Genomic DNA, 23,992 nt, shown 5'->3' with positions numbered 1-23,992 from the left:
CTGGTCATGACAATGGTGCAGCACTGCCATGAGCCACCAAGAAATATAAATAAAAAAAATGGTCTGCGGAAAAATTTCATCGATTTACGCCAGTTTCCTGGCCATCTGTTGCTAGATCAGTTACAAGAACTTTTTTGTTTCTCACCTGAACCTTTTTTACCAGCCCTTTTCTTTTCATCCTGGAGTCACTGAAATTTTCTGGCATAGTCTAAGAGGCAACACATGAAATATTATTACTTTTCAATTATTTTTTTAACAGTCAAAAAAGAAAACAAAACAAAAACATTAAATTAAGGAAATATTATAATTTAAAATAACAAACCACACAATTATTTATTACAAAACAAAGACAAGCATGAAATTATTACCCATTACAGGCCGTTTCACAGCTAAAAAAAACAGGAAAAATGGCACAATTTTGCTATGTTTTATTTAGGTAAATATAAATTTGAAGTGGATAACAAACCTTTTTAAATTGTAAACTATTTTTAATGTACAGTACCCTGCGAAAGTATTCACCTCCCCTTGGCTTTTTACCTATTTTGTAATATTAAAACCTGTGTTTAAATATTTTTGTTATCAGATTTGTGAGTGATGCATCAGCACTAAATAGTCTAAGTTGGTGAAGTGAGAAAAATATAGGCAAGAATTTAATTTATGGGATCAAATAAGTAAAAATTGGCATGTGTATTCACTTTTTTTCTTATAACGCCCCTAAAAAATTCTGGTGCAAGCAATTACCTTCATAAGTCACATGCTTAGTGACAGGATGCTCACATATGTGCAATCTAAGTGCCACATGGTCTGTTAGTATACACACCTTTTCTGAAAGGCAACAGAGGCTATAATACCATTAAGCAATAGGTACCACTAACCAAACACCATGAAGACCAAGGAGATCTCCAAACAAGTCAGGGACAAAGTTGTCGAGAAGTCCAAGTCAGGGTTGGGGTATAAAAATATATCCTAGTCTCTGATGATCCCCCGCAGCAGAATCAAATCCATTATCATCAAATGGTCCGCGCAAAGAGGCAGCACAGATACCAAAGGTAACCCTGAAGGGGCTGCAGTTCTCAAGCACAGACTGGATTATCTGTCCATACGACCACAATAAGCTGTATACTTCATAGAGGTGGCCTTTATTGAAGAGTGGGCAGAAAAAAACTTTATTTACACAGAAAAATAGTACAGCTTGTTTTGGGTTTGCCAAAAGACATGTGGGAGACACCCCAAATGTATGGAGGAAGGTGCTGTGGGCAGATGAGGCCAAAATTTAACTTTCGGGCCACCAAGGTAAACGCCATGTCTGGTGCCAAACCAACACAGCTCATCATTCCAAGAACACCATCTGTGGGGATTTTTTTCAGCAGCAGGAACAGGGAAAATGGTCCGAGTCAAGGGGAAGATAGATGATGTGAAAAACAGGAATATTCTTGAGCAAAACTTGTTTCCGTGTATCAGCGATTTGAGACTGAGACGAAGGTTCACCTTCCAAAAAAACAATGACCAAAATAGTACTGCTAAAGCAACACTTGAGTGGTTTAAGGGGAAACATGTAAATGTTTTGGAGTGTCCTAGTCAAAGCCCAGACCTTAATCCAATTGAGAATAAGGCTGTGTGCCCACTATGCGTTTTTCAAGCGTTTATGCTGCGGAATTTCAAGGACGGAGCGAAGCAACACTGCAGGGGCCATCAGAAGGTAAGTATAGATTTATTTTTTACCATTCTTTAAGGTCACAGTATATAAATCCATGCTGGTTGCATGGATTTATATAGTGTGACCAAGTTGATAAGCACTTTCCAAGTGATGCTAAAATCGCCTGGAAAGCGCTGGTCAACCCGCATGCAGAAATGCATGTGAAGAACGCTTCACATCCGCATGTCCCTGGCAGGAAAAACGCATGTACAATCTGCATGTACAATCCGCATGTACAATCCGCATGCGTTTTTTCTGCCAGGGAGATGCAGAAACGCTCAGGAAAAATCCGGAGCATTTCTGCATCGTGGGCACATAGCCTAGGTGATCAGACTTAAACATTGCTGATCACCAGAGGAAACCATCTAACTCGAAGGAGCTGGAGCAGTTTTGCATTGAGGAATGGACATAAATCCCAATGGCAAGATGTGTAAAGCTCATAAAGACTTAACCAAAGCTACTTCCAGCTGTGATTGCCACAAAAATGAGGCTCTACAAAGTATTACAGCCAGTACACAGTACATGGCAGCGGCACATTCATAAGGTTATCTCCGCATAGAACTTTTTTTTTTTTACACATCCAATTGTGGAACATATTTTTATTCCAAGATCTATTGATTAAATGATTGATCTATTTTATTTTGGAAATCAAATAAATAACTTTGCAATAGATCTTATCAAAGAAATCTGCTTCTTTCTCCTCCTGGATTAATCATTTATTTTCAAAATTCTTAATTCTAAGGTCATATCCTAAGTCATATTGCAAGACTCATTAAAGGGTTGGTTGTGACTTGTAGGATTGCAGCTTCCACTAGGTGGCACTATAGAGTTCAAGTCTTCTTTTTCTCTGAAGAGGCAATTTACATAATTCTAAGGTAAAAATCTGTTTAGCGAAGACAGATTTTCCCGTTACTGAGATAGGAGATGAAAGCTTCTACTGATTCTATAGGGAGGGGAGGATGGTGGAGTTAGAAGCAGTTCTCCCCCCTCCTCCTCCAGCTCCTGTCTACACAGAATCTTATCAGTAGCAGCTCTCATCTCCTTTCTCAGTAAAGCAGCATGCCCATGATGCGGATTTAATGAGTTTCCGCGGCTGCAGTTTTGCCGCAAAAACTTATTAAAAACCGCATGTTAAGTTGTCTGCCATGTCTCCCAATGATAATCCGCATGTGCTATGCACATGCTGCGGAAATTTCCGCTGCGGAATATCATTGCGGAAAAATCTGCAGCACTACCATTAATTTTGCAAAATCGCCATCATTGACTTGCATGGAACCGCATAACATCCGCATGCATACAAGTATGAATGCGGATGTTATGCGATTCAATGCGCGGATGGTACCCGGATCTGGAGAAGATGAAACTCTCCTCCAGACCCGGGTACCATAGTACCTGTAGTTAAAAAAGAATTAAAAAAAACCAAAAACATATACTTACCTTCTGATGGCCCCCTGTCTGCTCCCGGCGGCACTGGTGGTTCTTCGGCTGCTCATGGTGGAGTCAAATGACCTTCCATGATGTCATTTATTCATGTGACAGGTCATGCGACCGCTACAGTCGGCGGTCGTGTGACCTGTCACATGACTAAATGAAGTCATGGAAGGTCCTTTTTAGAGCACCGCGAGCCGCCGAAGACACCGGACGCACCGAAGAAGGAGACCGTGGGCCATCGGAGTGCGAGTATAATATTTTTATTTTTCAACATTTTTATTCTTTTTTTTTTAAATTTTTTTATTCTATTGATGCTGCACTTACAGCATCGTAACTTGGTCACACAACATAAATCCATGCCGGTTGCATGGATTTATATAGTGTGACCAAGCTGTCAAGCACTTTTCCAAGTGATGGTAAAATCGCTTGGAAAAGCGCTTGACAACCTGCATGTGAAATCGCTTGTTCAAAAAGTTTCACAAACGCTTCTATCTGGCAGAAAAAATGCATGTAAAATCCGCATACGTTTTTTCTGCCAGGGAGATGCAAAAACGCTCCGCAGCATTTCTGCATTGTGGGCACTTAGCCTTATGGGAAAATCTATCTTCACTGAACAGATTTTCCCCATGAATTGAGAATGTTAAGAAATAGAAAACAGCCAAGAAGAAAGAAGTGGATTTCTCTGATAATTTCTTGAAGCTTTTATTGTGATCCAATGTGTTATGTAAAATATTCCCATTTATCCTGTGCTCTACGTTGAGCATTGATATTGGGGTTTCCATTTAAATCTCCAAGTGATGTAATTCAGATGAAACCCCCAAGGGATCCATTCACTATAATGAGGCAGCAGAGTTACTCTGGACACCGCCCGGCCTTTGTTCAGTGTTGTGCTTTTTTTCAGAAGTGCACAAAACTGTGGCCGACGGCACAAGTAGTGATGAGGCATTAAATAAATACAGAAAATTATATAAATTCTGTAAAAACCAAATCAAGGCAGCAAAGATTGAGACAGAGAGACTCATTGCCAGAGAAAGTAAAAATAATCCCAAAATATTCTTTAACTACATGAATAGTAAAAAACTAAAAAATGATAGTGTTGGCCCCCTTAAAAATAGTCTGGGTGAAATAGTGGATGAGGATGAGGAAAAGCCAATATGCTAAATGATTTTTTTTAACAGCATTTACACAAGAAAATCGCATGACAGAAAACATGATTAGTGATGACAAAAATTCTCCATTAAATGTCACTTGCTTAACCTAGCAGGAAGTACGGCGGCGTCGGAAAATCACTAAAGTTGACAAATCCCCGGGCCCGGATGGGATACCCCTGCGAGTACTGCAGGAATTAAGTAACGTCATAGATAGACCATTATTTTTAATCTTTAAAGATTCCATAATAACAGGGTCTGTACCACAGGACTGGCGTATAGCAAATGTGGTGCCAATATTCAAAAGGGGGACAAAAACCGAACTTGGAAATTATAGGCCAGTAAGCTTAACCTCTACTGAGGGTAAAATCCTGGAGGGTTTCCTAAGAGATGCTATGATAGAGTATCTGAAGAAGAATAACCTCATGACCCAATATCAACATGGGTTTACGAGGGACCATTCCTGTCAAACTAATCTGATCAGCTTTTATGAGGAGGCAAGTTCTGGACTGGACCAAGGAAATGCAGTGGATGTTGTGTATATGGACTTTTCAAAAGCTTTTGATACGGTTCCACACAAAAGGTTGATACATAAAATGAGAACAAAGGGGATAGGGGAAAATATATGTATGTGGGTTAAGAACTGGCTCAATGATAGGAAACAAAGGGCGGTTATTAATGGAACACACTCAGACTGGGTCTCAGTTAACAGTGGGGTACCACAGGGGTCAGTATTGGCCCGCTTCTTTTTAACATATTTATTAATAACCTTGTAGGGGGCATACAGAGTAGTATTTCAATATTTGCAGATGACACTAAACTCTGCAGGGTAATCAATACAGAGGAGGACAATTTTATATTACAGGAGGATCTATTTAAACTAGAAGCTTGGGCTGATAAATGGCAAATGAGCTTTAATGGGGATAAATGTAAGGTAATGCACTTGGGCAGAGGAAATAAAATGTATAATTATATGCTTAATTGTAAAACACTGAGCAAAACTGTCACTGAAAAAGACCTGGGTGTATTGGTGGACAACAAGCTCACGTTTGGTGGCCAGTGTCAGGCAGCTGCTACAAAGGCAAATAAAATAATGGGATGCATTAAAAGAGGCATAGATGCTCATGAGGAGAACATAATTTTACCTCTATACAAGTCACTAGTGCGACCACACTTAGAATACTGTGTACAGTTCTGGTCTCCGGTGTATAAGAAAGACATAGCTGAACTAGAGCGGGTGCAGAGAAGAGCGACCAAGGTTATTAGAGGACTGGGGGGTCTGCAATACCAAGACAGGTTATTACACTTGGGGTTATTTACTTTGGAAAAACAAAGGCTTAGGGGTGATCTTATTACTATGTACAAGTATATGAGGGAACAGTACAAAGACCTTTCTACTGATCTTTTTACTCTGAGGCCTGAGACGGGGACAAGGGGGCATCTTCTACGTCAGGAGGAAAGAAGGTTTAATCATAATCACAGACGCGGATTCTTTACTGTAAGAGCAGTGAGACTATGGAACTCTCTGCAGCATGATGTAGTAATGAGTGATTCACTACTAAAATTTAAGAAGGGCCTGGATGCCTTTCTTGAAAAGTATAATACTACAGGTTATATACAGTAGATTCCTTGATAGGGCTTGATCCAGGAAACTATTCTGATTGCCATATGGAGTCAGGAAGGATTTTTTTTCCCCAATGTGGAGCTTTGTGTTTGCCACATGTTTTTTTTTTGCCTTCCTCTGGATCAACATGTTAGGGCTATGGGTTGAATTAGATGGACTTAGTCTTCCTTCAACCATAAAAAACTATGTTACTTATATGCACACCTAAAAATATGGACACCACCGGATCACAGGGCAGACAACGTCCGCAGTGCCTCCATCTGCCTCATTGTAGGTAATCTTCCGCCGGGCGTTTAGTCGGAATCACGTATTTCAGAGATTTACACAGAAACCCCAGTGTAAGAGCTCAGCGTAGAGCGCAGAATAGATGTGAGCCGAGCCTTACTGCAATCTTTGGGAGGCAGATTAACAAATAAACAGCAGGTGAAGAATTGGTTTTATTTATTTTTTAAGCCGTTCCTCGTGCGGTATAAGTGATTAGACGACTTTATTGTTCGGGTTAGTGCAATTACAGCGATACCAGATTTATCAAGTTTTCATGTTTGGCAGCTGTCACACACTAAAAGATGCTTTTTTTTTTGCAAAAACTAGTGTTTGCATCACCATATTGTGAGAGCTATAATTTTTCCATATTTCTGCCGACAGTCATGTGAGGGCTTGTTTTTTGTGAGACGAGTTGTCGTTTTTAATGGTACCATTTTCGGTCACATGACATTTTTTGATCACTTTCTATTCCGATTTTTGGGAGGCAGAATGAACAAAAACCAACAATTTAGGAATTGTGTTTTTTTTTTTTTTTTATGCCGTCCTGCATATGCTAAGATTGGTAAGGCAACTTTATTCTTTGGATCAGTACAATTACAGAGATACCAAATTTATATAGTTTTTTTTATGTTTTGGCGCTTTTACGCAATAAAAACTATTTTGTAGACAAAAATAATTATTTTTGCATTGCTTTATTCTGAGAGCTAAAATTTTTTATTTTTCTGCTGACGGAGATGTATTATGGCTTGTTTTTTGCGGAATAAGTTGAAGTTTTCAGCGATACCATTTTTATTTACATTTATATGTTTGATTGGTGGTATGATGATAAAGTATAGTTATTTGCCTCATTTTTTATTTATGGTGTTCACTAAAGGGGTTAACTAGTGAGGCAGTTTTATAGGTCGGGTCGTTCCGGATGCGGCAATACCAAAATGTGTACTTTTTTTATGGGTACAATATATTTCTTATTTTGTGATTTTTTTTTTTTTTTTTACAACGGTTTTTTCACTTTTTTACTTTGTCCCACTATGGGACTTTCACTTTCTGCAGTCTGATCGCAGTTATAAACCTGTCAGTGCTGCAGACACGTTAGTTAGATCATGCACTGCACATTATCTAACTACCTTGCTAGTGACTGGTGACCCGGATGTTGTCATGATAACATTGGGGCACCATAGCAACGATCGGGACCCGCCAATGACGTCTCGGTGTCTCTGACCCAACAGCAGAGCGGGGTTTTGTCACTCTGCCTGCTCGCTAAATGCTGCGATCGCAGTATTTAGGGGGTTTAAGTGCTGGGAGCGGTGTTGGCACCACTCCTAGCACTGAAAGCCGGGTGTCAGCTGTCAGAATCAGCTGACACCCGGGGCGATCGAGCAAAATCGCCTGTATCCATACGTCCAATTGTCGCTAAGTATGTGGACACATGGATACGTCCAAAGTCAGAAAGGGGTTATACTCAGGCGAACTGCTGAGTTTTTTAAACAGAAGATGCTTCAGATAACTAAGGCAATTTTTTTTCCTGAAGTATCATGCGTGTTACTTTTTTGGCAGCAGGCAGTATTTTTTAACTGTTTTGCCATAGTTTTTGTGAGGTCTTTTTAACTGTCGTTATTCGGTTAGTTTTTCACTTTATTGAACAATGAAAAAACCCTTAGCAGATTTTTTCAAAGACAAAACATTGGTAAACAATCCAAAACATATCTCGGCATCGTTTCAGCTTTCTCATTGACTCGTTTTGTAAATTACACTGTCTTCAGAACAGAAAACACCAGAAGAATGGACATGTCACTTCTTTTAACTGCTTGGCGATAAATAGCCTGAACATGTGCATAATAAGTTGTTTTAAATAGAAATGTACAGTGGGTACGGAAAGTATTTAGACCCCTTTAAATTTTTCACTCTTTGTTTCATTGCAACCATTTGGTAAATTCTAAAAAGTTCATTTTTTTCTCATTAAAGTACACTCAGCACCCCATCTTGACTGGAAAAATGAGAAATGCAGACATTTTTGCAAATTTATTAAAAAAGAAAAACTGAAATATCACATGGTCATAAGTATTCAGACCCTTTGCTCAGACACTCCTATTTAAATCACATGCTGTCTATTTCCTTATGATCCTCCTTGAGATGGTTCTACTCCTTCATTGGAGTCCAGTTGTGTTTAATTAAACTGATAGAACTTGATTTGGAAAGGCACACACCTGTTTATATAAGACTTCACAGATCACAGTGCATGTCAGACCAAATGAGAACCATGAGCTCAAAGGAACTGCCCAAGGAGCTCAGAGACAGAATTGTGGCAAGGCACAGATCTGGCCAAGGTTACAAAAGAATTTCTGCATTGCTCAAGATTCCTAAGAGCACAGTGACCTCCATAATCCTTAAATGGAAGAAGTTTGGGACTATCAGAAATCTTCCTAGACCTGGCCGTCCAACCAAACTGAGCATTTGTGGGAGAAGAGCATTGGTGAGAGAGGTAAAGAAGAACCCCAAGATCACTGTGGCTGAGCTCCAGAGATGCAGTAGGGAGATGGGAGAAAGTTCCACAAAGTCAACTATCACTGCAGCCCTCCATCAGTCGGGCCTTTATTGCAGAGTGGCCCAACGGAAGCCTCTCCTCAGTGCAAGACATATGAAAGCCTGCATAGAGTTTGCTCAAAAACACATGAAGGACTCCCAGACTATGAGAAATAAGATTCTCTGGTCTGATGAGATGAAGATAGAACTTTTTGGTGATGATTCTAAGCGGTATGTGTGGAGAAAACCAGGCACTGAACATCATCTGCCCAATACAATCCCAACAGTGAAACATGGTGGTGGTAGCATCATGCTATGGGAGTGTTTTTCAGCTGCAGGGACAGGACGACTGGTTGCAATTGAAGGAAACATGAATGCAGCCAAGTACAGAGATATCCTAGATGAAAACCTCTTCCAGAGTGATCTGGGCCTCAGACTTGGCGGAAGGTTCACCTTCCAACAGGACAATGACCCTAAGCACACAGCTAAAATAACAAAGGAGTGGCTTCAGAACAACTCTGTGACCATTCTTGACTGGCCCAGCCAGAGCCCTGACCTAAACCCAATTGAGCATCTCTGGGGAGACCTGAAAATGGCTGTCCACCAACGTTCACCATTCAACTTGATGGAACAGGAGAGGTTCTGCAAGGAAGAATGGCAGAGGATCCAAAAATGCAGGTGTGAAAAACTTGTTGCATCATTCCCAAGAAGACTCATGGCTGTACTAGCTCAAAAGAGGGCTTCTACTCAATACTGAGCAAAGGGTCTGAATACTTATCACCATGTGATATTCAGTCTTTCTTTTTTAATAAGTTTGCAAAAATTTCTACATTTGTTTTTTTTTTTTTTTTCAGTTAAGATGGGGTGCAGAGTGTACTTTAATGAGAAAAAAATGAACTTTTTAGAATTTACCAAATGGCTGCAATGAAACAAAGAGTGAAAAATTTAAAGGGGTCTGAATACTTTCCGTACCACTGTGTGTGTTCATCTTTTTGAGAGTTTCCTGACAGTTTTTTTCAGGCAGTTTAAGCTGTAGCATATGCCTGAAAATACGTACATATGCACAAACCCAAATGGCAACTTTTTTTGTATTAGGTTTTTGTTTCACTCTTAAACTAGGGCAGTGAACCCTGGTCACCTGCATCTCTCTTTCCCATTTACAGGGTCCCTATCTGCTGATTAAGGCCTTCTTTCCGTCAGTGGCAATGTGGAATTTATTCTGGTCAAAGCATATCCATCTTAGTAGTCCCTCTACTTCACCGCCAGCAATTACTCACAAGCTAAAACAGAGGATTCCCCTTCTCTACGCACTTGCACACTAATTGTTTTAGAAATCCATTTTGGGCATGTTTCCACAATCCCAGTGTTTGCAACATGCAAATGCCTAAGTAGGACACCCACTGGGGTGGTTCTTGTGCAGCAGAAGCCACATTATCTGTTATACTATTTTACTGTTACTTCATGAATTCTAAGGAGGCAGTAACATTTTTGTATGGATTAAAGGGGTTGTCCATGATGATACAAAAGCTGCAGTCTTAAGCAGTTGTCATGTGGGGTATGCGAGCTGTGATGTCTGCAGCCAATGGAACAGAGAACGAGCGGGAAACATGACTTGAGGCTGGAACAACTGGAAGTAAAAGACTAAATATATATTATTTCATTAATTTATGTGTATTGTTGCTTAAGTGCACATCACCACTGCAGCCAATCGCTAAGCTCAGTGGTTATGCCAAAGCAGAATCATTTTAACCCCTTTTTGACTTTTGCAGTATATATGTCATGGTGGGAAGTACTTCCCGACCAATGACGTAGATATCATCACTGTACTCCTCAGTGACATCATCCAATCACACACTGTGACATCACTGTACTCCTCAGTGACATCATCCAATCACACACTGTGACATCAATGTACTCCTCAGTGACATCATCCAATCACACCCTGTGACATCGCTGTACATACACGATATACACGCGATCGCCGCCAGGTGTTCAGATGGTATGACAGCTGACGCCCAGCATTTACTGCCAGGAGCAGTGCTAACACCACTCCCGGCAGTTTAACTCTCTAAATGCTGTGATCGATATTGATCGCAGCATTTAAGAGGTATGCAGAGGGAAAAAGCCCCCTTCGCCCTCCGATCAGTGCCTCGGACGTCATTGCTGGGGCCCGATCATTGCCATGGTGACCCGATCACCAGAGCTAGAAAGCTTGTTACACCATGCTTAGAGCATGGTGAATCAAGTTTGTGCGTTAGTGCAGGACTGACAGTTTATAAAGCATAGCAATGCTCGTGCATTGCTATGCTTTATAAACGATCAGGCTGCTGAAAGAGAAAGTCCCATAGAGGGACTAAGTAAAAAAAAAATTTTAAAAAATACACACACATATATATACAGCTCTGGCAAAAATTAAGAGACCATTGCACAGTTTTCTAAAAATCACCATCTCTACATGTCTGACAGCCATTCCATTCCAGTGTTAGTTGAATTCCAACCAAAGTACACCTCATTCTACTTAATGTGCTTTTGATTAGGTGATCACCTGAACCAAATCTACTATATAATCGGCTTATCCCGTCTGTCTGTCCGTCCAGGAAATCCCGCGTCGCTGATTGGTCCGGCCGCGACCAATCAGCGACGTGGGATTTCAGAACAAGATGGCGGCCGTTAGCGGGTCATCTGCCGCACGGTGGTCAGCGGCGATGCATCCGGGAGATGACCGGCGCTAGCCGGTCATCTCCCTGCTGCTCGCAGCAGAAGTACCCCGACCGGCGGCCTAGGCGGCGCCGCTCCCTGGTTCTCCCTTCACACTTGCCGACGGGAGATCAGTGGCCCTAGCCGCTGATCTCCCGACGGTAGCCGCATGGAGGTCAGCGGCAATGCAGCCGGGAGATGACCGGCCCTAGCCGATCATCTCCCGGCTGCTCGCAGCGGAAGTACCCACACAGGCAGCGCCGCTCCACGGTCCTCACTAACACGGTACACCGACTGGTCGCAGCCGCCGGCCGCGACCAATCAGCGATATTGGCGCCAAATTTAAACACCACTCTCTGGCCAATTGGCGCCGGATTTAAAATAAGTACGCCACCATCGGGAGATAGCAAGGGGGCCATACAAACCAGGATTAGCGGAATGACGGAGCCTTACAAACCACAATTAGGGGATGAGGGAGCCATACATACCAGGATATGGAAATTTAACAGTAGCTGCTGCATTTCCCACCCTAGGCTTATACTCAAGTCAATAAATTTTCCCAATTTTTTGTTGTAAAATTAGGGGTCTCGGCTTATACTCGGGTCACCGCACACAGGCAGCATGTGACCCCCGGCTGGCTCTTGCTTCCGCTTATGTCACGACTATTTGCGGCTGCAGCCAAGGGGTCTCCTGTTTCGCGTTCCAAGGTGAATGACGGGCTGTGGGCGGGGTTATCCCCCATCCCGTCACACCCGGCATCCACCGCACGCGCATTCATTGACAGAGCGCGCGGTGGATGCTGGGTGTGACACGATGGGGGATAACCCCGCCCACAGCCCGTCATTCACCGTGGTACGCGGAACAGGAGACCCCTGGCTGCAGCCGCAAAAAGTCGTGATGTAAGCGGAAGCAAGAGCCGGCTGCAGCCGGGGGAATTACATGCTGGCTGTGAGTGGTCAGAGATGTTGTCACAAGCAGTATTGACAACATGACGTAATTACAAAATTCATTAGGGGCCCCGGGGGGATACATTGGGGGATTAATTTAAAGTAGTGCACAACCCATTTAAACATTGCTTCGCTGATTAGTCGCGCCCGGTCGGCCGCATACATATTCTAGAATACCAGATGCGTTAGAATCGGGCCACCATCTAGTCTTATCTAACGAGGGAAAGTATAAAAAACACTGCTGTGGTCTTCACAATCCTCTTGCAATAGGTCAAGCTGGATGGCAAAACAAGTGCTAGGAATAGCCCAAAAGTAATTTGGATGAAAAAGTAAACTTTTAACCATGCCTAAGTAGTTGGAAAGAAAAGTCTTGTGTGAGGAAAAGAAGGGCTCAATTCTGGCTTTACTACCAGAGGAATATAGTGAGCGTCATGTTGCCTCCATCCTTAAAATTTCGAAGACAGCTGTCCATTACAACAAGGTCAAGCAGCTGACATTGGGGACAACAAAGCTACAGACCGGCAGAGGGCGAAAGTGACTCTCCACCGTCATCTTGTCCCGCAAAAAACAAGTCACCATACAGGTCCATGAGCGGAAAAATAAAGTTATAGCTCTCAGAATAAAGCAATGCAAAAATAAAATTATTTTTTCGATAAAATAGTTTTTATTGTGTAAAAGTGCCAAAACATTAAAAAAAAACTATACAAATGAGGTATTGCGATAATCATACCGACACGAAAATAAAGCTGCCTTATCAATTTTACCACACGTGGAACAACATAAAGAATTCCTCAATTGCTGTTTTTTGTTCAGTCTGCCACCCAAAAATCGGAATAGAAAGCGATCAAAACATGCAATGTGACCGAAAATGGTAATAAAAACGTCAACTCGTACCGCAAAAAACAAGCCCTCACATGACTGTCGCCCGAAATATGGAAAACTTCTAGCTATCAAAATAAGGCGATGCTAGTTTTGCAATAAAAAGCGACTTTTAGTGTGTGACAGCAGCCAAACAGAAAAAAATATAGAAATCTGGTATCGCACTGAACAGAAGAACAAAGTAGTCTAATCACTTATACTGCACGAGGAACAGCATAAAAAATAAATAAGACCAATTCTTCACCTGCTGTTGATTTCTTCATTCTGCCTCACAAAGATCGCAGTAAAGCTCAGCTCATATTTATCCTGCGCTCTATGCTGACAGCATACACCAGGGTGTCTGTGAAAATCTCTGAAATACATAATCGGACAAAATCCCCAGCGGAAGATTCCCTATAATGAGGCAGATGGAGGCACTGCGGATTCTGTCTGGCCTATGATCCGGGGGTGTCCGGTTTTCTAAAGTGTGCATAAAAGCACGGTCCGCCACAGTTTTGTGCACTTATGAAAAGGAGGACAACGCTGAACAGGGGCCAGATGGAGTCCAGAGTAACTCTCGTCATTCTGCGATTTAGATGGAAATCCCAATGTTAGTGCTTAGCATAGAACGCAGGATAAATGTGATCCAAAAAGTTAAGTAAAATGTTCCCAATAAAAGCTTCAACTCAATCCACAAAAAAAAGCAAGTCACCACTGAGGTTCGTCATCATCTGTTAACGGAAATATAGAGGGCTTCCATGTTATGTAGTACAAAGGCTCTGGGAAAAGCAAAATGTCTCCTCGCCCCCCAAAAGAATTTCAGCTTATTCTGCACTCCAAAATCCAAATACTCCCCTCTCTTCTGTGCTGGTCACTACAATGGTAGTTTGTAATTTTCACTCAGCAACATCCACTGCTGCTTATTTCTGGAAAACAAGTCCAGCAAAATCTGAACTCCAATATGGCGCTTATTCCCTTTTGAGCTTTGCACTGTGCCTCAAAAGTAGTTTTTGACCACATATGCGGTATCTGTGTACTCAGGAGAAATTGCACAACATATTTTGGGGTCCATTTTCTCCTGCTAGCCTTATGAAAATGAAAAAAAATGAGGCTAAAAACATTTTTGCGGGATTTTTTTTTTTTTCCATTTTCACAGATCAACATTGTAAAATTCTGTGAAGCACCTGTGGGTTCAATGTGCTCACCACATGTCTAGATAAATGCTTTGAAAGGTCTAGTTTCCAAAGTGGGGTCACTTGTGGGGGATTTCCACTATTTAGGCACAACTGAGGCTCTCCAAACGTGACATGACAAACGCAGACCATTCCATCAAAATCTGCGTTCCAAAAGGTCACTCCTTCCTTTTGCACCCAAACAGTCATTTTTGCCCCACATATGGGGCATCTGCATACTTAGGAGAAATTGTACAACAAATATTGGAGTTTAATTTCTCCTGTTACCCTTGTGAAAATAAAAAATTTAGTGCTAAAAGAACATTTATGTGGGAAAAATTTTTTTTTTTATTTTCACGGCTCTACGTTATACACTTCCGTGAAGCACCTGGGGGTTTAAGGTGTTCACCACACATCTAGATAAGTTACCCATTACCTCTGGTCCGTTTGTTTATAGGGTTTTTTTTTCCGGCACTTGCTCTTGCATATCGGTTTTATACTTCTGCTGGTTCTGTCTATATATATATATCAATAAAGATTTTGTTATATATTTGCATAAAAACTCCCTGGTTTCTCCAGTCTTTTATATACCTCTTGGAGTTGTATGGGCACACTCTCACTTATGTGTTTTGATGTGCCCGAACGTAACATGTTTTTGGGAATTTTTTGAACATCTAGATAAGCTGCTTGAAAGGTCTTAGTTTCCAAAATGGGATCACTTTTGGATTTCCACTTTTTAGGCACATAAGGGGGTCTCCAAATGCAACATAACGTCCGCTAATGATCCCTGCAAATTTTGCATTCAAGAAGTCAAATGGCCCTCCTTCCCTTCCGAGCGCTCAAACAGTAGTTTTCCCCCACAAATGGGGTATCGGCATACTCAGAAATTGCACAACAAATTTTGTGGCCCATTTTCTCCTGTTACCCCTGCGAAAATAAAAAAAAACTGTAAAATTTCTGTGAAAAAAAAAGATAAAATGTTCATGTTTTCCTTCCACATTCCATTATTTACTGTGAAGCACCTCAAGGGTTAATATACTTCTTGAATGCGTTTATGAACACTTTGAGGGTGTAGTTTTTAGAATGGTGTCACTTTTGGGTATTTTCATAAAGACCTCTCAAAGTCACTTCAAATGTGATGTGGTCCCTAAAAAAAGGGTTTGTAAATTTTGTTGGAAAAATTAGAAATCGCTGGTCAACTTTTAACCCTTATAGCTCCCTAATAAAAAAAAAACATGTCTCCAAAATTGTGCTGATGTGAAGTAGACATGTGGAAATGTTATTTATTAACTATTTTGCTTTACTTAACTCTTTGATTTAAGGGAATAAAAAGTAAAAATTTGAAAATTGCTACATTTTCAAAATATTTGCCAAATGTTTTTTTTTTCACAAATAAACACAATGATATTGAAGAAATTTTACCAGCATCATGAAGTACAATATGTCATGAAAAAACTCGGAATCAGTGGGATTTGTTGAAGCGTTCCAGAATTTGACCTGGTCATGAAGGTGAAAACAGGCTTGAGGGTGAAGGGTTTAACCCAGCACAGACTGATGTAGTAAAAAAAATAATTTATTCAAGAAAAATCCATTTAAGATGATGACAACTTGTGAGAGTATGATATGGGGAAAAAAAACTGATATTCTGCTATTAACGGATTTGCCGAAGATATCTATCAGTTGTAGCCCATCCAATCAACTGAGTGGAGGTGCTGATTGTCAAAATCCCTATAGATTAATTATGATGGTCTATTATTGGGATAGGACTATCACATTTAGAAGACTGGATGACTATAACATGTGACAAAGCTGTAGTGCTTGTAATGCTAGTCATTGTTGCTAGTAAAACATGAAGGGGACAGACTGCGGCAGCTTCAAACTATTAATTAGTTGTTAAAGGGGTATTAGGGACTTTGTAAAAAATAAAAAAACTGTGCCTATGGGTTAACAGGCAGGTAGTTCCTACCTACCTGCCTGTTGTTCTCGGCGCTGGTCTTCGCCTGCACAGAGCGGTCGCAGTCCGCTTCTGACAGTGAGTCAGCAGCTTCTGATGTCACGTTAAAACAGAAGCAGTGTCTATTCCGATCTGCTCTGTTGACAGGCAGGACTGCTGACGTCATGCTGATTGACAGCTGGCTCCCAGTTGGCTAACTGGAGGAGCAAGCTGTCAATCAGTATGACGTCGGCAGCCATGATCAGTCGACAGAGCAGCCCGGAAAAAGAAGAGCTGCACTTTTGACAGGCAGTAGCTGAATCGCCGACAGGAGTAAACTGTGACCGCTCCGTGCCGGTGAAGAAAGGCGTCGAGCACAACAGGCCAGCAAGTAGGAACTACCTGACTGTTAAGGCTTAACCACAATTTTTTTGTGTTTTTTTTTTTATTTATTTATTTTTTTACAAAGTCTTGGATATCCCCTTTAGCCCAAACAATGTCTTACCATTGAATCCATCTGTTCCAGGACTTTCATGAACTGCTCCACAGTTGTCTTTATCCTTTTGTCGAGTTTGCCAAGTGCTTCTACTTGAAGACTTTTACTAAGAAAACCCTATAGAACAGATTAAAATATTTTGGGAGGCTTATCTAGAATTTTAAAAATGTAATGAAAAAAACAAACAAAAAAAAACAGCCTATTTTACAGTTACTTAATATCTCCCAATTTAACAAACTAATACTAATTCTGCTGATAAAACACATGACTTATGATCCGCACCAATTACATGGTTCTAGTATAGCTAGAAGTGTTAACATATAGGTTGACAATAACCTTCTGGAGGCCAGATAGCTCTTTGCTAACATCTTCTAGTTTGATTGCGATTTGTTCAACAGATTTTTCCAAATCCTTTAGCTTCTTTAATTCAAATTCTTCTTCTGGATAGTTCTTTTGACCATAAGTAGAATAATAAGGGAAGAAAAGACCATACATATGACAACATGAATGTAGCTCTGGGTGTGGTTCAGAGTGTGAGAAATACCAACATAAAATACACAATAAATGACATTTAACATCCCAAACATTCAACAAGGCCCCACACATAATGTTTGCTCCTGCAAGCAGACAATTGGATGATTACAAGTGTTACCCAGTTGTTTACACCCATGATTTTGTGACTTAGTGATTAAAGGAAATCTGTCATGAGGATTTTAGATCTCAAACTCTTGGCATGCATGTTACAGGCAGTTAAGCTGATTAAATCCATACCTTGATTGCAGAAATCTGTTTTGCTCTCTATGAGAAATCCAGTGTTTAAAATCATATGCACATGAGCCGCAAGTGCTCTGGGGTGAGACACTGCACATGAAGCTCACGTGCCCTCCCACCCTATTGCCTGCCACCGCTTGTCTCCTGTGTCTCACTGACAAGTCACTCTGGTTTCAATGGCCTGCCATCCCTGACAAGAGCCTTCAATGCCTGGGGCAATACAGGAGCAGTCAGGTCCTCATGATGTTGCTAGACTCAGTGTATCAATCTGAAACGAGCAGCATGGATACAAGCAGCAGTGAAGCATTATGGAAGGCAAGTCACTGAAACAGGAGTGACCTGTCAGTCAGGAAACGGGCGGGGAAAAGGGAGGGCAGGAGAGCTGCAAGTGCAATGCTCTCCCCCACCTCCTAAGCACTTGTGGCTCTTTCGAATAGGATTTTAAATGCTAATTTCTTAAGAAGGCAAAACGGATTTACAATCAAGGTATGGATATAATCAGCATGAAAGCGCCTGTAAGATGCTTTCATAGGGTAAAAAATACTCATGAGAGATTACCTTTAATTACATGAAAGTTCATGTTTGTTTCTATTACAGGCTGAAAATCATTTATCTACAAAATATTTTTTACAAATTTAAAGGGAAGATGTCACCACATTTGACCTATGTAAAGTATTAATATGGGCATACAGGTTATAGACTGCTGAGGAGAGTGATCCCTGTATGCCTCATATCTCTTTTATGACTTTATGTAAATAACCTGTGCCAGGCTATGAGGAGGATGTTTCCTGGAAGATAATTCTGCCTCCAGAGCTTATTTTACATGAAGGGGGAGTTACCAGTGTGATGTGTAATGGTCGCTCTCTGCTCTCCTGATCTCACTGCAGAGCTGTGTGTGATTATACCTGACACATCTGCAGGTTCCTCTCAGCTTCAATCTCACAGGCAGACGGGGTTGTAATATTGTTACAATACAGCAGAGCTCAGAGAGCTGCAAAAATGAGTTTTTAAGAAGACAAAGTTAATTTCTCCTGTCCTGTGTTAGTTACTGGTCTCACACTGGTAACTCCCCCTTCATGTACAATAAGCTCTGGAGGCAGAGTTATCTTCCAGGAAACATCCTTCCCAAAGCCTGGAAGAGGTCACTCACATATAAGAAAAATGTGGATTTCTCTGGAATATGACATCAGAATGCAGATACCAAGTGCAGGTGCATCTCACAAAATTAGAATATCATCAAAAAGTAAATTTATTTCAGTTCTTCAATACAAAAAGTGAAACTCATATATTATATAAAGTCATTACAAACAGAGTGATCTATTTCAAGTGTTTATATCTGTTAATCCAACATTTTGGATTTTAAAAACAGATAATGACTTTTGTGTTTTCATTGGCTGTAAGCCATAATCAACATTAACAGAAATAAACACTTGAAATAGATCACTCTGTTTGTAATGACTCTATATATGAGTTTCACTTTTTGTATTGAAGAACGGAAATAAATTAACTTTTTGATGATATTCTAATTTTGTGAGATGCACCTGTATCATTTTATTCAGCTTCCTATGACCTGCATGCCCATATAGACTGCTTAGGAGGGTTGATCCTACTGACAGATTCCATTTAAACTCAAGGTGCCTGGACTTCATACCAAAGCTAGAAAGTGTTACTAACACAATCCGTGAACGCAACATTTTACTACTTTTTTGAGATAGTAAGAAACTAAACTTAAAGAGGATGTGCCACCAGGTTTTTAGCACATAAACTGTGGGCAGCACAATGTAGAGACAGAGACCCTGGTTCAAGCGATATGTCATTTACTTGGCTGCTTAGTGTAGCTTTGATAAAATCACAGTTTTGTCAGCAGGAGATTATTATTAGAGGACTAGTAAATCTGCTGCCAGGTAGTCAGGCATATTGATGACCTCTGTATAATCCCACCCCCACCACTGATTGTCAGCTTCCTGTGTACACAGCACATAGGCAGAAAGCTGCCAATCAGAGGTGTGGCCTGAGTTATACAGAGCTCAACATTCAGAGAACTGCTATATCTGCAGCAGATAAGAGTGTGATTATCAAAATGACAGCATCCAGCTCAGTGACACATCACTGGAATCAGGGTCTCTGCTTGCTCGCAAGTGGGGTAGCAAAAACCTGATGACAGATTCCCTTTAATAGTGTGGTTTCAATAAACAATCTGTAAGGGTAATGATACAAGAATTTTCCTTCATGTGATCCACCTCCTATACCAATGAGAGAGAGATGTTTTATTTGAGTTGTGCAGATACATATCCAATTGTCCATTTGTCAAGACCATCTTTCGACTCCTTGCATGTTAATACAAGTGACATGTATAATCCTTGCATATTTCATTTCTAGGGGGGCCTGGGTGTCTAAGGCTTGGTATGGATCTGTCTTTTTAGCCATACACAATTTGGTGTGGGTTTTTTTTCCTTTTAACAACACTATTATAAAATTGCATAAAAGGCAGCCATGTGCTTGGTTGGCATTTTAACAGTGGGCTAGGAGTCTATATACACAAAAAATATACTGTTAGACAGTATGTGTATAATAGTATTTTAGTTTTACTTAATAATTCGGTTTTATTTTTGTACATTTTGTCACAAATATAAAGGGGCAAGAATTTTTAAGTTTTTAATAAAAAAACAACAACAAAAAACAACAGATAAAAGATGTCAAGTTTGTATATATATAAAAAAACCTCTCAAAAACGTTGGAACAGTGGGCATGCAAAGTCTGGCCTTTATCTGAACGTGTCATTAAATACGTAGTACGTACCTATGTATTAAATAGTTAAAGAACATTTGGCAGCACTACCAAAAGAAGCCGGGTGCAATAAAATCTGTTAAGGTGACGTCCAAACCTTCCACAAATAGAAAATTAGAATAAACAGGCAGCGCTCCAAAACTTAAAGTGAAAAACACCGTGGCTTTACTGATCCATTAGCAGCAATGTTTCTTTCCGCAGATTTCTCTGCCTTTCTCAAGCACTTGAAAAAGGCAGAGAAATCTGCCCACACGTTGCTGCTAATGGCTCAGTAAAGCCACGCTTTTTCACTCTCATTTTTGGAGTGCTGCCTGTTTAATCTAATTCTCTATGTATTAAATAGCTACAATGCTATCATAATCTACATTTGTCTCAGGTACATGCATCATGGAATAAATATAACTCAATGATTAAAAGGGGTAATCCAATCTACAGCATTTACAGAAAATCCAAAGATTCTTGTCCACTGCATGCTCCACTGAGATCAATAGAGGTGGTGCGCGCATTTTCCATTGAAGACTATGGAAGTTACAGCAAGAGTAATGCCGTTTGCTTGATTCTTTCAGTAACTTCCATAGACATCAATGGAGGGGGCCATCTTCAAGTGGCATGAAGTCACTTATTGATCAGTAAGGTCCATTTTCTGGTCTTACTGATCCTTAGGCCACGGCCCCACTATCAGTATTTGGTCAGTATTTTTTCTTAGGAGTAGGAGCCAAAACCAGGGGAGGAACAATCAGAGAAAAGGTATAATAGAAACAAGTCACCAATTCTGCATTTATCACCCACTCCTGGATTTGGCTCCCACTCCTGAGAAAAAATACTGACCGAATACTGATAGTGGGGCCGCGGCATTAGAAGGATTGAGCAGTGTTTGCCCACATAGGAACAGTTCCAGCAACTGCTGTGCTGAACAAAATGCAAAGGAAAGTTGTTCCATTCTTCAAATCAGAAGAGGTTACAGATGATGGAGCTGAACAATCACAAAGATATCACGTAGGCCAGGGCTCTGGAGTCAGTAAGCTAAACCTCCGACTCCACAACACTAGCTCACTACTGAGCGTGTACATAAAGTGCAGCACAGATTCATCTCTACTAAAAGCCTAAATCCTTAGATCAGGAACAGAACTGACATTTATAGGACATTTCATAACTTTCACAAATTATTATAAAACATTTACTGCACTGAACTACTGTACCAATGTATTATATATTTTAGGAGTCGGAGTTGGTCTATTTTATACTGACTCCACCAAAATGGACACCGACTCCACTCCCCTGACTGCGTGGCTACTATAATAATCCATAGCATTTAATTCCGTGAACATAACCATTTTAGAGGGAATATTTACCTTTCACTAAGTACTTGTTCACATATTACCTACCAGTTAACCAGAAGATATACTAAACAGAAACGAGACTAAATTTACCTTCTTTCCAATTAGCATTATTTTACAGCCATTCTTGACACCCAGCGATGACAGTGTCTTTTCCATTTCCTTAAGCGATTTCCCTTAATACATGGAAACAATGCACAATGAAATAAGAATCTGGTGTATTCTTAAAGGGAATCTGTCAGCAGGTTTTTGCTATGTAATTTGAAATCAGGAGATAGAAACTGAAACAGAATTCAGGGATGTGGCACTTGTCAAAGTGCTACTGTTGTTTACTGACTGTGAAGGATATATCACTAAAAGATTAACATTGCGGGCTACACTAGTCTGACCACGCACCCTCCTGTGAAAAGCACCTCACTTTCTATGGACTTTGTATATGGAGAGCCTGGTGGGGGCGGGGCTAGATTTCTCAGCTCTGCTTCATTCTAAATGTAAAAGCTCGAATTGTGTCAGAGCGGCTGCACCCAGTAAACTAAGTGATACATCGTTGGATTCAGCTTAATTTTGGGCTACATCCGGCTGTTCTCAAATGAGGTAACAAAAACTTGCTGACAGATTCCCTTTAATAGACATCTGTGGAAAAAAAACAAAAAACAAGATGATTGCTTAGTACACTTATAGTATATAGTACTATATTATGGCACATATTATATGAGCCAAAGTCCGCATTTTTCCAGGATACCCAAATGGAGAGTAAGTAAAACTCATGTTGTGGTGCTGGACAGCACTCGAAGAAGTTTTGTGGATAATTACACTGAAATGGAATTTGGAAGAATCTCCCACACGTACTAATCATGATGAATTATTTTAGCCTAATGATGTTTCTAATACAGTTAATTTTCAAGTAAATATTTTTACGTTATGGCTTGAAAATTTATCATGTTAAAAACATCATTAAAAAAATCCCCACAATTTTTTATGTAAAAAATTACGGTATTTTAATTGATTTTTCAACTGTATATTTCCTTTAAAGTCTCCATCATTTTACCAGAAAATCAATGTGCTGTATGAGCACTGCCCACAGTATTATTTTTTTTTAATTCTTTAGCTAAAGCTACAATTTACTTGATAAAATTTGCCAGTTTACCAGTTGTAAAAAAAAAAAAAAAATCTCTGTTCTCAAGAGTAAGGCCATGTTCACACATTCAGAAGTTGATCAGTTTTTTCTCTCAGTATTTGTAAGTAAAAACTCATGTGTGGAACAATCAGAGGAAAAGTATAATAGAAATACGTCACCACTTCTGTATTATCGCCCACTCCTGGTGTTGGCTTACAAATACTGAGGTAAAAAACTGACCAAATACGGAACAAGGCCTCAAGGGTATTTTTCATTTTATACTTTACTTCTCATTGCCTTGGTTAGTGTTGACAGGTCTCCTAGGCAAGGAGTACAGTGCATCCAAGCTCTTTACTAAAGAACTTGTAAGTGTTGCTCCAAAGTTTTCCGTATTGCTGGTTGTGGCCAACTGCAATGCCCCTACACTCCTCCAATGCTGCAGAAGCAATGCAGCATCAAGAGTGAACAGTTTCGGCCAGAGGCGCAAAGACACCATTGTTCTGAACTGTCAATCAAGAACACACTGCTTTCAGACAATCTGGAAGAAGGAAGGCTGGGAGTAGTGGGCACCTGCAATCCCAGGCCATGCGAACAGGATAACTGATTGTGCCATTATGTCACAGTTCCTATGATGTAACATAACAGTATGCCATGGGACACAGACTTACTTCCTGGCAGCCACTTTCATTTCCTATTTGCTACATAAGAGGACTGCAAACTTCTAAATCTAATTAAAGGATTTCTAAATCTAAAGTCTAACACATGTATTACCTGACACATTTTTGTTGAGGCAGAAAAAATAGTGATGAGCAAGAGAGAGATCCATGGTAATCAGTGATCATGAGTCTGTATTCCCATGCTACAGCCATAATGTGGTCGGAAAACCTTAAAGGGTCTCAGTCAGCACAGAATGACTGTTCAAACCAAGTAGAGGTGCTGGGTGCATCACGACGTGCCCAAACATTTATATACACCTTCCCACCTGCTTGTTTTCCCTCCATCTCTGTCTTTCTCTTCTTTGATTGACAGCTCTGGCTTCTTAGGACCAGAGAAGGGTGGAAAATGGAAACCAAGCAGGTGGGAAGGTGTATTTAAATAATTGGCCCCACCATGAAGTATCGAGCGCATGTACTTGGCTTGAGTCATTCTGTGCTAACAGAGTCCCTTTAAGATCGGCTGCACAGTTTTGTGCGT

At 40.5% G+C, this 23,992-nt stretch overlaps 1 protein-coding gene across 1 annotated transcript in view; it reads right to left on the bottom strand.

Annotated features, from left to right (window-relative positions):
* Positions 1-23,992, bottom strand: part of BAG1 (BAG cochaperone 1) — a 46,319-nt gene that overhangs the window by 8,319 nt on the left and 14,008 nt on the right. Inside the window, exons 3-6 of the mRNA XM_073678464.1 lie at positions 21,775-21,857; positions 17,123-17,236; positions 16,796-16,903; positions 146-208 (exon numbers count right to left, since the gene is read on the bottom strand). Of these exons, the coding sequence (XP_073534565.1) occupies positions 146-208; positions 16,796-16,903; positions 17,123-17,236; positions 21,775-21,857 (368 nt within the window). The remainder of the gene's footprint in view (positions 1-145; positions 209-16,795; positions 16,904-17,122; positions 17,237-21,774; positions 21,858-23,992) is intronic.

Source organism: Phyllobates terribilis, unplaced genomic scaffold (genome assembly GCF_046119375.1).
Source record: "Phyllobates terribilis strain yellow unplaced genomic scaffold, ASM4611937v1 Scaffold_4__5_contigs__length_816908805, whole genome shotgun sequence".
NCBI lineage: Eukaryota > Metazoa > Chordata > Amphibia > Anura > Dendrobatidae > Phyllobates > Phyllobates terribilis.
The sequence above is the reverse complement of the archived record's forward strand: the minus strand, read 5'-3'. Positions and strand labels throughout refer to the sequence as shown.